This window comes from Plecotus auritus, assembly GCF_963455305.1.
Source record: "Plecotus auritus genome assembly, chromosome: 2".
NCBI lineage: Eukaryota > Metazoa > Chordata > Mammalia > Chiroptera > Vespertilionidae > Plecotus > Plecotus auritus.
The window spans coordinates 195,441,993-195,459,033 of NC_137771.1; the positions used below are offsets into that span (position 1 = coordinate 195,441,993).

General features: G+C 43.1%; 1 protein-coding gene across 7 annotated transcripts in view; it reads right to left on the bottom strand.

Moving 5' to 3' along the window:
• The window catches only part of FNDC3B (fibronectin type III domain containing 3B), a 341,119-nt gene that overhangs the window by 66,833 nt on the left and 257,245 nt on the right, over nt 1-17,041 (bottom strand). For all 7 annotated transcript variants that reach the window (XM_080656861.1, XM_080656865.1, XM_080656862.1 and 4 more), the window contains 2 exons: nt 15,808-15,946; nt 12,407-12,460 (listed from right to left, as the gene is read on the bottom strand). In XM_080656861.1, the coding sequence (XP_080512987.1) occupies nt 12,407-12,460; nt 15,808-15,946 (193 nt within the window). The remainder of the gene's footprint in view (nt 1-12,406; nt 12,461-15,807; nt 15,947-17,041) is intronic.

Below are 17,041 nucleotides of genomic sequence, written 5' to 3' on the forward strand. Positions count from 1 at the left end.
GCCTCATTTTTCCTATTTCTTTGTTTGGGCTCCTTTGCCCATTTCTGGTGCTTAGAACTACAGCCAGTAAATAAAAGTCAGTCTGTGCCTTACTAGGTTGATTTGCTTCAATATGGTGAAAACCAGACTATCTGTGATTTAAATGAGAAAAAAAGAGTGGGGAGGCATCACTGATGGGAACTAGACTTCTTTTAAAGGAGCTCACTAAGAACGGGGATGGGAGAGGCATTCTGTGACCTTTAAGACATTTCCTATGTTTCGAACATTTTTATTTTTAATTTCTACTTCAGTATCAGGAACAACTGCTAAATAAACTCCAACTTGTTTAGACAAAGCATGCCAAATTTTCCATCTTACTACCTTCCAAGATGTGTTACGTGCACAGTCCTTAAGAACATGAGAAAAGACCCAGATTTGCAGAACTCTTAGAATCAGGTTTTAGAAACAAATAGGTCACAGAATTAAAGAAGTAAGGCCTATTGATAAATTTTTAGAAGTCACTGAGAATAAAGCAAACACAATGGAAAGTAGGTTAAAATATTTCAGACATGAAAGAAGCTTTTGAGTAAAATATTCATGTATGCCATGGAGATTATTTTAAAAGGGTTACCTGGAAAGAAAAAAATAACAATCATAAAAGTCAGTGCAGGGCAAAGTAATCAACAGCTGAGAAGTAAGCAAATGAGGACAGAGAAAGCCCTGGGCTCCAGCGATCTGATGGCTTACACATCACCCGGGCGGGGTCTCCCATGAACAGCTCTGGGGCTTACGCACTGAAGTACAAGTTCAAGGTACAGGTGAAGTTGAGAATCTGCTTATAAACCAAGAGGAAGCCCAGGTTGCGAACAGCATTTATAAATAAAGTATTATCCAGTTCTTCTTGTTGACAGAAATAGGATTTAAAAAAAAAGATAATGCTTTAGAAGATTTAAAGATTCAAACAAACTGATAGGAATAATAACATAAATGTTTAGTCACTTTATCAAAATTGAAAATGTCCATGCTGTTAATGTCAGTGAAGTTTTATAAATGGCAAATAATAACTTCCTGATGATTCTGAGAGATTATAAACTGTGCCATGATCCCTGTTCTAATAAAATCTAATTTAAGCTACACAGGATTACTGAGATATACCAGGAAAGAAAACTTACTTGGAAAGAAAACTTACTTTTTAATAATTTAACATCATCCTTGTGCAAAGTTTCCCACTAAAACATGATTCTAATAGAAATGGGTAACCAGCCCTAGTAGTTTAGCTCAGTGGATAGAGCATTGGCCTGTGGAGTGAAGGGTCCTGGGTTCGATTCTGGTCAAAGTCACATGCCAGGATTATGGGCTCCATCCCCAGTAGGGGGCATGCAGGATGTAGCCGATCAATGATTCTCTCTCATCATTGATGTTTCTATCTCTCTCTCCCTTCCTCTCTGAAATCAATAATATATATATATATATATATATCCTATTGAGGATGGAGCCTGCAACCCTGGCATGTACCCTTGACCAGAATCAAACCTGGACCTTTCACTCCACAGAGCGATGCTCTATCCACTGAGCCAAACCAGCAAGGGCTCAATAAAAATATGTTAAAAAAAGAGAGAGAGAGAAATGGATAATCAGCCCAGCCAGTGTTGCTCAGTGGTTGAGCAATGACTTATGAACTTGGAGGTCACGGTTAGATTCCCAATGAGGGCACATGCCCAAGTTGTGGGCTTGGTCCCCAGTAGGGGGTGTGCAGGAGGCAGCCGATCAATGATTCTTATCATTGATGTTTCTATCTCTCCTCCTCCCTCTCTGAAATCAATCTATATATATAAAGAGGTAATACCGGGACGCCATAACAGTCACAACCGGCTCAGGAGGAGGCTGCATGCACAGATGGGCCCGGAGCAAAGATGCAACACATAGGTGGGCCTGGAGCGAAGACACAACACACAGTGTACCAGCAGTTCCGCCTCTGCGCGTGAGCTGCAGAGGAAACACCTTTTCTTACAGCTCATTGGCTAAGCTCCCTGTACGCCACTCGCAGTGTTCTTGGTAACTTGGGTAATAATCCAAGAAGGTGATCTAGGGTTTTTCCACCACACTCCTGGAGGAGAAAATGAAGGTCTGCTGCTGGAGGGGCTAAGAAATGTCATATCCTGCCCTAGCCTGTTTGGCTCAGTGGATAGAGCCTCGGCCTGCAGACCGCAGGGTCCGGGTTCAATTCTGATCAAGGGCATGTACCTAGGTTGCAGGCTCATGCAGGAGGCAACCAATTGAAGTGTCCCTCTCACATTGATGTTTCTCTCTGTCTTTCTCTCTTCCACGCTCTCTAAAAATCAATGGAAAAATATCCTCAGCTGAGGATAAAAAAAAAAAAAAAAAAAAAAAAAGGTCATATCCTATGAAAGAGACAGCTTGAAAATGCCTAAAGAAAACACCTTAGTGGCTGTGGCGGCAGGCAGTGGCAGCAGAAGCGGGGTGGTGGGGGTGGCGCCTTCCCCTGATCAGCCCGGTCGCTTCCTGCAGAGGGAGGACAGGCTGCGACTTAGGCCAGCTCGCCAGGGAGAGCGGGCCTAAGCTGTCAGTGGGACATCCCCTGAGGGCTCCCAGGCTGTGAAAAGGGGCAGGCTGGGCCGAGGGACCCCTCCCCCCCAGTACACGAATTTTGTGCACCAGGCCTCTAGTAAAATATATTTGAAAAAAAGAGAAGAAATGGATAATCTGACAGATTTTAGGCTTGCTGTCATCAATAGTCTGGCCAAACATTGGAAGCAGTTATATCTGTGGCCCAAGCCTTGTCCTGTCAACCACTGCTGCTAGGCCCCTTGTGGTGTGTCCCACCCACAGAGGAGAGTGAAGGATGGGGTCTCAAAAGGCCCAGGAGTTGGCTGGTCCACAGGGAAGAGCCGGAGCCTGGCTGCCCAGCAGCACCCTGGTTCTCGGTACATTGGGAGAGATTTACAGCATGGGAGCAATCAGGGTCAGACCTGTTTCAGATGAGCACCTGAGTTCCTGTTCTCCTGGGGAAGGACAGAAAACTTCACCCCAATTGAGTATAGGGGAGCAGAGGCTTCGAGCCCACACCGTTGAGCATTCTGGAGCGGACCTAGCCACTGGGCTATATCTGACATAAGCCATAGGATGCCTAGCCTTTTTCTGGACCCACTTTCTCCTGCCAGTGTCCACAAGCCAAAAAAAAGGCAGACTGTCAGGGTTCCCTGACTTGTTTCCATTTCAAATGTTGGGCATACCCAAGCACACATTAAGTTCATCCCAGGACAAAGCTAATCTTTACTAAAATATGAAGAAATCTTGAAGTACAAATCAACTGTGTGTCGATAAACTTCACAGCACTCAATTTAGGGTGAGGTGAGGCGTGACTTTCTTCAGTTGAGTGTTCCTCTTCTCACGAGACTGAATTTATGGTTCTTGCTAACCTACTGTCATTCCACACCCAGAGTGGGCCTGAGAGCACCGATTCAGCATCAGGGCCTTGAGATAAATGGAACTGCTTTCCAACCAGGGCCCAGGGCACATGTCCTCTACTTCCAGTCAAAATTGCTCTCCAGGAAAGCACTGGATATGCCAGCAAGCTGGCTGGTGTACACACAATATACCAGACCAGTCCTTCCCCAGTCTGGAACTCCCCAGTTTTGCCTCGATCTCCTCTTTCTTACTATTGAACAAAAACACCTCGTATGTCATCTCCATTCTAGACCCCACTGGACCGGCTGATTCTCCATTCCCACTGGCATGTGTCGGGCAGCCCGGTGCCTATGAATTGCACTCTATTCCCCATGTCACCTGGCCTAGGTTGGACATCTCATTTACCTGATCCTTGCTGAGCAAGCCCTCCTTCCAGTTCTAGATTCACCACCTTTGTGGGGAAGCCCAGTCTGGTAACACTTAGAAAATTATAGAAGCACCTGCCTCTCCGCTGCTCCATCCTCATCCTCACTCCCTTCCGAGAAGTGCCATGAATTTGGTTATAAGTCTAATAATAATGAATCCAGATGTTCTTCTGGATCCAACAAAGTTCCTGCTAAATTCTGAAGAATGTCAACCACCTCCAACTTTTTGTCAGTCTTGGAAAGGCAGGGGTGAGGGAAGGAAGCTGGAGGAGTATGTGAAATATACTTATGTGGCTGCACAGCCGAGTATGACTCACTCTTGGAAACATTTTTCAAGATGTGTTAATAACCACAGGGACAAAGATATTAACCTTGTAAACATTACTTCATTGTTTAAAATGATATTTGGAATTAAGTTATAAATATAAAAGGGTTTAAATATTTTGAGGGACATACATTCTATTTTTCTATTTTATCTTCTGCCCTGTAATGATCTACTTGAATATTTTCCCATTACTTTCTAATCCATAGTTTAATTAAAAATAGCTATTAAATAAAATTATAGCGCATTTCTTATTTTCTCTGCCCCCCCCCTCCAAAAATTTAAATACTTTGCTGAAGTCCTGTGGGTCACCCAAAGGAGTAGGACACATCCCCTACTTCCCAGTGCAACCACGGAGGTGGAGGCACTAACTGGCAGGAGTCCAGTTTGCCTCCTAGGCTCCGTCTCCTTACCACTGAGGGAGCAGGTAGTGACCTCTCCATCTGTTAACTGGGCAGAGCAGTGCCCCCAAGGTGGAGCTACACTGGGTACAGGGTCTGAGTCCCGTCTACCCATGAATTTCTGGGTACACGTCTTCCTTCTCCCTCTGCCAGAACACTCAGAAAAGAAGCAGAAGCAGGAAAAGAGTTATGTTGTACTTTCAAAGTTCATGACCTCATAGTTACTCAAACACACCATATGTGCTATATAAAGATAAAGGAAAAATATTTATTAACGGTTTCTCATGACTAAGAGAGTCAAGAGAAGCCTTCTGCCACATGGTGGTGATTTTAGACACGTCCACAAATTCTTTGATACCCGACCATTGAGGAGCCAAACCTACAGGCCTTTCCCTTAATGTGGGTGTGCTGTGACTCACTCATGACAGAGAACATGCAGCTGTGTGACTTCCAAGGCTGGGTCTGAAAGATGAAGCTTCTGTCTTTTCCCTGCAACATTAACTAGCAATTCTGACTCCCTCCTGGCTGCCATGCTGTGAGGGAGCCCCAGAGGAGGTCCTACCAACACCACGAGTGACCGCTAGACTTGTGAGTGAAGACCCAACCAGAAGATCCGAATCTCCAGTGAGCCCTCCCAGCTGACGCTCTAGCGACTGTGGAACCCAGAAAGGCCATTCCCCCAGTGTCCTGTCCAAATTCCCTCCCCTAATCCAGGAGCATAAGGAAGTGGCTGCACTAAGTCATTAAGTTTTGGGGTAATTTGTTATGCAATATTACACTCTTTTATTTTGATGTCCATATATGTTTATAGTATGAAGTTCCAGTAAACTTTTATAAAGTCCTCCTGAACTACAAATAACCAGGAGGTGAGGGAGCGGAAGTGTGCGTGCAAGCCAGTACACAATGTTTACCGTGTGCCCAAATAAAGGCTTCTATTTTCCACATGCACTTAGCACAGGCCTTCTGCCTCAAAACCATCCCACAGCATAAGGCCTCTCTGAAGAGATTCCAAAAATTATTTTTGTAGAAGATAAAAAAAATGACCATTGATTCATCTTTAATTTAAAATGTTTAAAAGTAACTGTTTAATTTGTAGAACTAAGTAACTGAAAGACTGAAAACAATTTTTTTCAAGTCAATTTTCTTTTTTATTAACTTATCTATCTTTATAAAGCTGTCCTCAGTACTTAGGAAGATGAATCAACTAAATGGGTTGTTTTCCTGTTAAGGAATTAATGCATCCATGGCCAATTCTAACATGTAACTCACACACACTCCAATTAATTTAGGCCACAGTGTTTTCCTGCCAGGAGTAATTCTCTAGACTGCGGGGAATGTGGCTGCTCTGGCTAACATTTCCAATTACCCTGGCACTATGACCCTGGAAGCTGGCATTGCCCAAACTGGCACTGATAGATGAGGTTGGCTGATATTTTCAATTTACTTCCAATTAACAGACTGGAAATGATCCTTCCTGTTCCTCTTTCTGGCACAAGAACATGAGAATGGCCAACCAGGGCACCAGAACTGATGGTGAACAGGCTCCCTTTGCAACTTCTACTTTTCCTGCTGTTTTCTTCCCATTGACCTCCTTCTTACAGGTTTTTTCACAGCCATGCCTGTTGTCTTCTCGATCTGCTCTTACCAGGCTTGATAACTGTCTGCTAAACAAGTTACAGGAATTTGATTATCAGTTGTCATATGCTGTGTGGCCTATGGCTGTTGGATCCAGACAGGGGCTGAGTGATTCTGGGCTGGGCACTCTTTGTAACAGGCATAGTTCAACCTGTCAGAAACGGCAAAGATAAATCAAATAAAAAATAAGGTTTACTGGCCAACTGAACTACTGCCAGGCTCGAAGATTTAGTCTGCTAGGACGTCTATATTTAGAAGTTGTTCCAGCACTGGCTGACCCTAGGCAACATCAAAGATAAATGTTGGCTTGAGAAATAAAAGAGCATGTATGTGCAGCATAACCATATAGAAGAAGGGTTCATAACAGGGAGGCGGAGACACTCCACATCTGGGGGGATTCGAAGGCTCCCTGTGCCAAACCTCACTCTCTTCTGTGATGCCTCTTTCATTTTACTGAGCACTCTGGCACAGAGGAGCTTTCAAAGGTAAGAAAAGGGGGTGGGACAGTCTCTGGTCACAGGCTACTACGTAAATGCTGTATTCATTTTATCCCCTAGCATACTAGTCTTTCCTATTAGTGAGAGACGCTTAGCTACCTAAAATAGGCAAGGATGACCAGGCCCTTTCCTTTTTCTCTGCATATATGGGGTGCATCAGATGTCACTGCTTTGATAAGATCAATGTGTTGACTGTCCCAGTGACGGGAAAGGAGGAGCAAGGTGGTGACGTTGGAACAGGCAGCCTGGACTAGTCACAAGTGAACCGAGAGCTGGATGGGCTCAGCCCATCATCTAGCCAAGCCCAGGCTGCTGCCTTCCGTCTGGCAGCCAACAAACATGAGGACCAAGATGGGTATGCCTAACTTAGCCTCAGCCCAAAGCTCCCCACACATTCTGCTGCCCAAACACATAACTCTGTCTTGCGCACGTGACAAGCAATAAAAAAGCAGGTAGAGAATATGCTTCAGGTGTACAGATGACTGGGGCTGAGGTCCCTGAGAGAGATGGCTCCTTTGAACTCAGCGCTGCCTTTGGCACCTATGGACCTCGCAGAGTTATCAATCCTTCCTGATCTAGCTTCCTTCAGCAGGACCTACACAGGGAAGCTATTCCCCTGGTTCTCTGAAAGCACTCTCAGCCGTGGCAGTGAAGGTTTGTGATGTGACAAGACACAGTCACTCTGCCAGGTACTGGTTCGGTTTAAGGCACTGTGTGAAAGGTGGTTTCTGATGGACAGTGTTTCGAACAACCCCAAGCACTGGCGATGGGTTGGGAAATGGGAATGGGCCTTCCTGGTTTTCTCCACGGGCCTGACATACTATTCACCATATGCCATGTAAGGCCATGTAAGGCCACATGGCACCTAAGACAGAGCGTCAGCTGTGTGGTCCTCAGGGAGGCTCCAGGCTCTCCCAGGGACGGCTGCTGTCTAACCTGAAAAGCCATTGCAAATTCACTTGGACGAAGTGAACAATAGTTCTGAAAGATGATCAATACTAACTAGTCAATACCTAAGTTAAAGGTATCTGATTAATAAGCTAGTTACCCAGTCCCTCCTATGGGCTAGCTCAATTCTTCAAATGAGCTAAGGTGGCTCCTCCTGAACTAGATGTCCAGGAAGTGACAGCCTGGGGCTGCCACAGAGGTTTCTGCAGCAGGACCACTGGGCACCACGGGCTTGCTGATGCCCTGGGGCATACGGGCTCTACCTGCTGCTGGCCTTTTCTGCTCTTTCTATTTCAAATCATACACCTCTCAATTTCTATAGTATTTATTTATTCTCGGTCCACTGTTTTACAGCTGTGTCGGCTCATTAGCCACCAGGAAAGCCATGTGTGAAATTCCTTTCTGGGCTAGCTGAGTCACACATGAGGAAGATTCTTGGGAACTCCACTAGTACATTCCCATGAAGCTGTTTTACTGGTTCTTTCGTATGTTCCCTACAAGTCACGTCCAGAAACTAAGCTAGTGGCAATGAACATCTATATATAGCGCTGACGCCCGTTTTTGGTTAGTGCAAACCAGAGACACTAATCTCAGGGTTCCTGTTCAAGTTCCCAACAGAAGCATGTCCCATTCCTTTCATTCAGTCCTTCTAATTGTTGACTTTTTTCCTACCCCAGGTCTCAACTTGTGCTTAGGTGACATGAAATAATCATTACACTGACTCTCATTCAATCTTTACCCAACTACGTGACAAACGACATAATTTTTCAGGTGGAGATGCTGAGGCTTGGGGGTTAAATTACTTGCTTGACTAGCTAGAGACAAAACAGAGACTACGGATCCGTATCTCTTTAGGAAAATGCCATGTCACTGATACATCTCATTGCTATGAATCCATGCCACAGATTCACAGCAAGACCTCAGGAGACCAGCATTTGCTGAGTAACTAGCTGCAGTTAGTATTCTGCACAGCACGATTTAAAACAATGTCTTAGGAGTAGAACTCACAACAAATTAAATTTCCATAAATACTTCCTTTACGGAATTTATGTTTTCTAAAATGGAAAAGTTCCTATTTGACCGTGAAATTTGCCCTTTTACTCAATTTTTCAAGGAAAAGGCCAGATCACCATCCCTTAAACCAGACTGGGCAAGGCTTTGTGTGTAAATATATGCAGAGGTTCATGATTCTTGTTCATAAAAGCCCATCCCTACCCTAAAGGCCTCTATGTCCTCAAGCCTCCCCCTTAGCTCCTTCTGGAGAAAAACTCCCACCTCTACATGTCATCCAGGAAAGAGGCAACAGAGGACCGAGTTCGAGTGGCCGGAGGGGAGGTCACAGGGATCAGCTCAGGGAGGTCCATGGGAGAGTGAGCTGTAAGCACTATCTCTATGCGAAATCTAGCATCTAAGCATTGTTTTGCTGTTAAAATGGTAAGAAACTCTTATGCTATTCATAATTCTGGATTAAACTAAAACTCAATTCATAAAAGTGTTTTTGTTGTTTGTTTTTAAATTAGCACTAGGTGCAATAATCCAATCTAGCAGAAGAAAGAAACCATCACAAGGTTTCAGACCTGCTTTCTGCCAGCCTTCAGAGTAACAATGACATATACTAGATTAAACATGGGGTAGGGGCACCTTGTCAGCAGAAAGAAACTGCAAGGCAATGACGACTCTCAACAGCCAAGTAGAAAACGGCCTTGAAAATGGCCTCGTGCTTTGTTGCTCATAACGGGGTCTCCTGGAGCAGCAAACAGGGGCTGAAGATCTACAAAATTTTAAGGCCAGACTACAGGCTCCAAGGCTCTACACACTACAACTCATCCGAGTCAGCACAACACAGGGACATGGCAAGCAAAGGCCACACCTTCCCAAGTTATAAAAACTGTTCTGTTTCAGGGGAAAACAAACTGATGGCCAATGCAGAAAAGCCAAGGACACCTGTGCATTGATTTTTAGTTGCTCATTACCATCTCATAGTCACAGTGACTTCCCACATTGGTTTAAAAACTAAGGGATTGCCTAGTTACAATTATTAATAGACAAAAGCAGTTCTTATTAATTGAAGAACTCAGAGAGTGACTTCCAAGTGACTTCTACAGAACAGTGGTTTGCCATTAATGGCAATGGGTTTAGGAGAGGTGGTGTACCAGTGTTCTCCTGTGCTATAATGGTTCTGTTTCTGTTCCTCATTAGAGCCACACCTGCCTTCAGACCTGCTGGTCACCAACTTAGTTGAGAATTTTAGAAACACAGACTATCAGAAACTTGACTTCTGAAATGATAGGATGGGCAGGAATGAACTGGTTACTATTGCTTGTACTCTCCTCATTGCCAGGAAACCCAATGATACCATTTTTTAATCTTTTTAGGGAGACGGGACAGGAGGGAGATATAAAACAAAGAAGCTAATGGATGGAACAATTTGAGAAGCATGTGTCTAAGTCTGTTTCTTTGTATCTGTTCAAAATATTCTCTTGTCAGGTGCAATCCTACTAACCAGGTTTGAGAAAGCGTAAATGATATAAGTGTACATAAATTGCCCGGCTGGTGTGGCTCAGTGATTGAGCGTCTACCTATGAACCAGGAGGTCATGGTTCAATTCCCAGTTAGGGCATGTTCCCAGGTTGCAGGCTTGATTCTCAGGGTGAGGCATGCAGGAGGCAACCAATCAATGATTCTCTCTCATCATAGATGTTTCTCTCTCTCTCTCCCTCTCCCTTCCTCTCTGAAATCAATAAAAATGTATTTTTTAAAAAAGTATATATAAACGGAAGGGCTAACTGAGGACCATAGAAGTCAAGTGACCTGTTTGAAAGCTTGGAACAGAATCCACCATCTTCTCATCATGGTGTTCTTTCAATTATCCCGTTATCAAGGGGTACTTTACAGAGTTTTTCTAGAAGGTGAATATTATGCCATAGAAAATAAAAGGGTTTCTGTGTTGGCACAAGGCCTATGGTAGGTGAGAATCAATGAATCTAAATCTCCAATAAAGCTCATCTGCAGGAATTATAAGGTGTGAGAGAAAAAAGGAAAGGGAAAGGCAGAAGAATTAAGGTGGAAATAAGGAAAAGATGGAAGGAGAGCAAGTAGGGGAAAGACAGAAGAAGGCCAAAAATAAACCATTTAATATTTCGTGGTCACTAGTCCATAGGCGGTCCTATTGATTATAGATGGTCATCAGAAATAGTTTCTCCACTTCATCTGAGGCTGCGGCACATCTCCTCCCAGCATTAGGCCAGGACACTACCCAACCCAGATTTAAAAGGGAGGACGCCAACCACTGAGCCATCATTACCATTTCCTGCAGCACCTGGGATTCCCTTGAAGGACCATTCAAGCACTCAACGCCTCTGACACTACTTATGAGTCAGAGAAAAGCAGAACACACAGGGAAGGACACACATACACTGCCCTGAGAAGATTCCTGAAATGAACAAAAGCCCCCTCTTTACTGGTAAACCCTATCTCAGTATAAAACCTCAAATTATGAGAAAAAAACATCAGGTCTGTGCAACAAAGCAACACACTTGGAACAGACTTGCATTCCACCTCCACTCACCCTTAGGGAGGAAGAGGAGAGGGGAATATAGTTTCTTTCCTGACTGCCTATAAAAATCTCCTTCCACAAGGGCCACAGGGGTGGTTTCACGTTCCAATCAAACCACCTTAACAAGAAATCCACCTAATCTGTAAAATGTAACAGTTAAGCCTGAGATTTCACCAATCTGTGCACAGGAACTATTCACGAGGATCCTCAGAACAAAAGACCATTGTCTTTGGTAACTTGCGACTCTAGCTGTTCAGATGCAACCCAGATGGGAAAACACGCTTCTCCAGGGAATGATGAAGGACCCCTTTTCACATCAAAATTTCATCATGAGAACTTCATCTGATTTTCATTTTATATTTGGTTAAAATATTTTTTCCATGCCTGACAAGTTACTTTTTGCATAAGCCTAAGCCTGTGTTCTAAACCTTTCAAGCCCCCTGAATTTAAGTCGCAAAGACTAGGTAACTTGATTTTCTAGTCTTAAAATCCTAGTCTGTTTGCTCAGTCACAGAAAAATAGACTAAAGCAAGGGTAAATGAATGAACAGAATTAATATCTCCAGGTACAAAAAGCACAGCTGCTTTTCAGAGAGGAGAGTCCTCTACATTGTTTCCTGCCTGAGATCCTGTTGGTAGCTCAGCAAGACCAGAAATGAATTTGGGTTGCCATTCAGTGCAGAGTGGCCTCAAGATGAAGAGACTCCACCACGAATACCATTTCAAGGGCCTCTGGCAACAGAAACAGCAAAGGGGCGCACCTGTTGTAGGATGCTCTACCCAACAGGGTATCACACATGGACAGAGTGAGACTTCCAGGCGCTCTCCACTCTCCCACAGAAAGCACCCAGCTGTACAACACCAAAGTGCACACAAGACATTCAGATACAGCCAAGATGACAGAACAATCAATTTTTCATACTAATTAATGAATGGCTAGACACTGGGGACCCCAAAATAATTAAGATCCTGTCTTTTCTTTCAGTAGCATTTTTTTTGCAAATAAGTCAAGTAAATATGTTTTAATGCACAATTCTTTATGCTACTTCCATCCATCTTCATTTTTCAGTCAATAACTATTGGCTTAAATTTTCCTCTACATTCTTTTTTCTGTATTTAGCAAATCTTACAAAAAGAGTAAAAAAATAAAATGGTAGTTGTTCAGAAATTTTATTTTTGAAATCGCATTTTAGATGAATGTAAAAACAAGCTTACCTCATCCCATTCCAAAAGGTAGTTGGTGATTTTTGAACCATTGTCGATTGGTGCCTAAAAAATAACAATATAAGAGGTTGGCGAAAGTTGTTCACAGACATAAGGTTCAAATACAATGTCAATGCTAGTGTTATTCTATAACCCTGGAAAGCTCCTGCATCTCTTTGGTCACTCATTATCACAAACCAATTTTAATACAATTCAACTACACAGAAAGTCCCCCCACTATTAAGAAATCATTTCCACAAATAGCCAAAGCTGCCTCTCTACCACCTCTACCTTTACCCCACATAGTGCCATATTTCCTCTGGGGATACAACTTTTTTTTTAAATATACTTTTATTGATTTCAGAGAGGAAGGGAGAGGGAGAGAGAGAGAGAGAGAGAGAAGCATCAATGATGAGAGAGAATTATTGATCGGCTGCCTCCTGCATGCCCCCTACTGGGGATTGAGCCCACAACGCAGGCATGTGCCCTTGGCCAAAATTGAACTTGGGACCCTTCATTCTGCAGGCCGATGCTCTATCCAATGAACCAAACTGGCTAGGGCTAGGGGATACAACTTTTAAGAGGCAACTTTAGGTTCAGGAGTAGAGGAGAAATAAGGCAGCTAAGAAACAAAGGCACTGCTTAGGGTCTGGGGGGATAGAGCTGACCCAGTTGGGCTCAGAGTTGGAATCTATATTTTCCTAACTTCTCCCATACAGGTTTTTTTTTTAAGTGCTTAAGATTAGAGAGCCTTCTGTAGTATTAAAGTTTGCCCCCCCTTTTAAACAGAAATGAGGAAAAATGGGACCCTCTGACTAGATTACCAGAGACTGTTAGACCTTACAAGTTAGCAAAAAGAAGTCTGATCATTTGCTTTCTTCTTAAAAGCATGCTGAGGTCTGCTTCACTGAGAAAACAGGCCTTGGACAATGGGCAGAGGAGCAGAGAACTTAGAAGAGTGTTTTGCAGGATTAGACCTGCCAGAGTGCAGTGCAGCACTGGGGTTCTTCACAGCACCAGGGTAGTAGAGTAGGGGGAGAGAGATAGAGATAGACATAGAGATAGAGATAGAGAGAGATAGAGAGAGAGAGGGGGGGGGGGAGAGAGAGAGAGAGAGAGAGAGAGAGAGAGAGAGAGAGAGAGAGAGAGATTGAGAGACTAAGAAGCGGGAGAGGCACCCGGGCCTGGCTCCGCCCCCGGAAAGAACAGGAGCTCGCACACTGCAGTGTCCTGCCTCTGGCAAAAGGCAGCTTGGTCACCAGAGCTGATCTGAAGCCCAGCGCGGCTGTTTGTCATGTGTGATCTGATGTTAGCTACTTAATATCAATGTTTTATTTCTTGTTCCAAGAATGGATGTGTGTGATAAGTAACTGGGAGAATATATGTAAATCAACTACTAAACTACCTGGTTTCATAGGAAGCACTCAGTAAACAGCAGCTGTTGCTTTATTATTGTTAATAAAGCATCATCTGGGGCTCAGTAAATATTAGTTAAATTAATACAGAAACTCTTCTCCCTCTCCTTTCCGTCCTTCTTCCTGCTGAGTCATATAATCTCTGAGTCCCCAGACCCAGATTTTAGGTGAGTGCTGTATGTTCTACTGCACTGCAATTTTAGGCTTTTGTGGACAGGGACACATTTAATGTTCTAAATAACGGATAAGGTTCAAGTTTTAGAGAACTGCGTTTATAACGGCTCATAAGCCTGTAGAGAAATTGTTTCTTAGTAGTTTCTTTCCTGCCCCACCAGAGCCACAGACCCTTGAAGGTGGGAACACCAACTTAGGTTTGGTTCCACCCTGTCTCCCGTGGCTGAGCCCTCTCAGTGGCTGTGGATTCGAGGATAGGTGGGCAGCCAGACCATGGTCCCCTGTCCTTGTGCCCGCAGCCAAAGGCTGAGATCAGGAAATCCGTTTTAAGAACATTTGAATAAAAACTGAACTAAATTCGGAACTTTCAAGTTTGCACATGGCTTAAAGGAACAGGAGGCGGTTTCTGATTCACAATTAAAGGGAGAATGAACATTTGCAACGCTTTCCTCCTCATGAGAAAACTTTTCCCTCAAGCTGCTAGTCTGCCTGAAACCTGTACTGCATCTAGGTTTTCAGCAGAGCACATATCAGTGATCCCCAACTTTAGGTGAGACCCCGGGTCCCTCTGGTATTCTTAGGAAGGTTTCTTATATTTTCCAAAAATATGAATTTTAATTCTTTCCTTAAAGATATATTTACATATGCATATGTGTAAATATAGAACACATTTAAAAATGGATGTGTATACTCCAAGAAGTTAAATAACAATGACCAATTGGGTGTTCAAACTCTGAAAAGGTGGGGAATCACTGACCTGGATTATCCCTGGAAGCCAGAAAGGAAAATAAAATAGTTCAGATTCTGAGCCAGTTTAAACTTTGCCTTTGTCCAAATAACACACTCAGTGTCGGCCACTGGCAATGAGAATGCAGCTGCCCACGGGAGAGGGGTCTAGAGAAGGCCAGTCTCTGTTGCTGACCACTGCTCTCAACAGCTTTTACCCACTTCCTAGATAAATCTGACCCTCTGGTATAGGAACAAGAAGACAAAACATTTCTTTACCAATAACGAATATCACTAACCATCTCATTTCTTGCACATGTTAATGTTCTCCCCAAATACTATAAATCTGTATTATCTCTTCTTCTATAAATTTTACACTTAAACTATATTTTAAAATATTCATATATAGAAATAATTACTATAGAGATTAATAACAACCTATTATCTGCTTACAAACACACAAGTATGACTGACTAATAAGCTCATTAAATTCGTGAAGGGCCTCTCTTTGGCAAGAATCATTTGTAGCCAGTAAATGGTATTTCATGAGAACTATTATATGATTTGGACTTTTAAAAATATTAGCAATCCTGACTGATAAGATCTAATACGTAAAAATTAGTGAAATCTTAATGAATGTCATTTAGAATTCTAATCATCCTCGGCAGTTTTAAATATTAAACATTTCAGAATCGCCACTGAAAGAAGCCAACAGAGCTGTGAACCCACGTTATCTATAAATCTTCACAAAACTTTCTACTGAAATCCTCAATTATTTGTTGAGATGAATTAGAAAGTGATGAAAACCATTTGAAAGTGATGAATTTTAGTTATTTTAAGTATTTATATCACTTATAATGTATGCTTACAATCCTAAGAAATTTTCCAGATTCCCCTGAAAACAGAGCTAAAAAGCTTGGTTTTGCAGTCCTCTCTCTCACCTCCTTTCAGAGAGTTGGCAACTTCTGATATCACACTAATTTATTTCAGATAGTTACTATGGAGAAAACCAAACACCATCACCAAACTGGAACAGTGCTAAATAAATGTCTCAAATGGCTACAGACTTCAGCCTGTTCCCGACACTGAGCTACCCACCTTCCACTGCAAGGTCAGTGAGCTTTTGCTCCTGTGCGCCAGCTTCGGTGGGAAGGGGCATTCGGGTGCACAGCTGTGGGTGGTGAAGCTCACTGGCTCAGAGCAGGATCCCTTCACGGAATTGTATATGGCATATACCCTGGAAACAAAGCAGACAAGTACAGTCAGTGGCCCCGGGCCCATCACAGAAGACCAGGGCTGTTAGCTAAGCTTTCCACAGAGAAACAGAATTTATATAGCACATTCCATGGCTCATGTTCTTCGCTGGTGGCCTTGTCCTGCTCTATGTTCAGCATTCCCAGGGGATAATCACCCCAGCAGGGAACATGCCTCTCCTTCTGCTAGTGGTAAGAACCAACGAGCCCCATTTAAAATAGGCAAGGTCTACTGACTGAAAAAATCTATGCTAAATAAGAAAATATCCTTATTTCCCAGAAAGGTCTCCAAATATACATTCTAAAAACCAACAAGTCACTCTCCAGTTGACTTCGCCTGGAAAAAGGCTAAAAGTAAGGAGTTGGTGAAAAGAGACAAGAAGCAGTGATGAGAGTCTAAAGGCTGGAGAGGCAGCAAAAAAGTACAAACAACAGGGGCATCTTTGAATAACGTTGCAAATATTTAGGTAGAAATACGTATGTTTCACACACAGAAACCAGTTCCTACTGCTGATTGCATCTCTAATTCTAAAAAAATCCCACAATGTATAGGTGCAGTTTACCAATGAAGAGTTAACTCTTGCACTTGGTACCAGCATTAAACACGTACACTCTGCACATTAAAACGCCTGGCTCAACACTGAACATGTGTGCCGGTATCTCCAGAAAAAACTCATACTGTGCTGTTACAAAACCACTCCCCTTTCAAAGAGCAAAAAATAGATTATGTTGATTTTTAGCATCTTCTTTTCTACTGTTCCCTTTTTTTAAATCCTCACCTGAGGATAAGTTTTCATTGATTTTTAGAATGAGAGGAATGGGGAGAGAAACATCAATGTGAGAGAAACATCAATTGGTTGTCCTTTGTACGTGCCCCAACTGGGGATCGAACCAGAAACCTAGGTATGTGTCCTGACCAGAATTGAACCTGGGTCCTTTTAGTCTGAGGGCCGATGCTCTATCCACTGAACCAAACAGGCTAGGACAAGCCCTTAATTCTTATAACAACCTTCTGTGAGTTCCCACTAAAGACAAGAAAACTCAGACTAGAAAGAGGAAGTAAATTTCCCAATGCTACA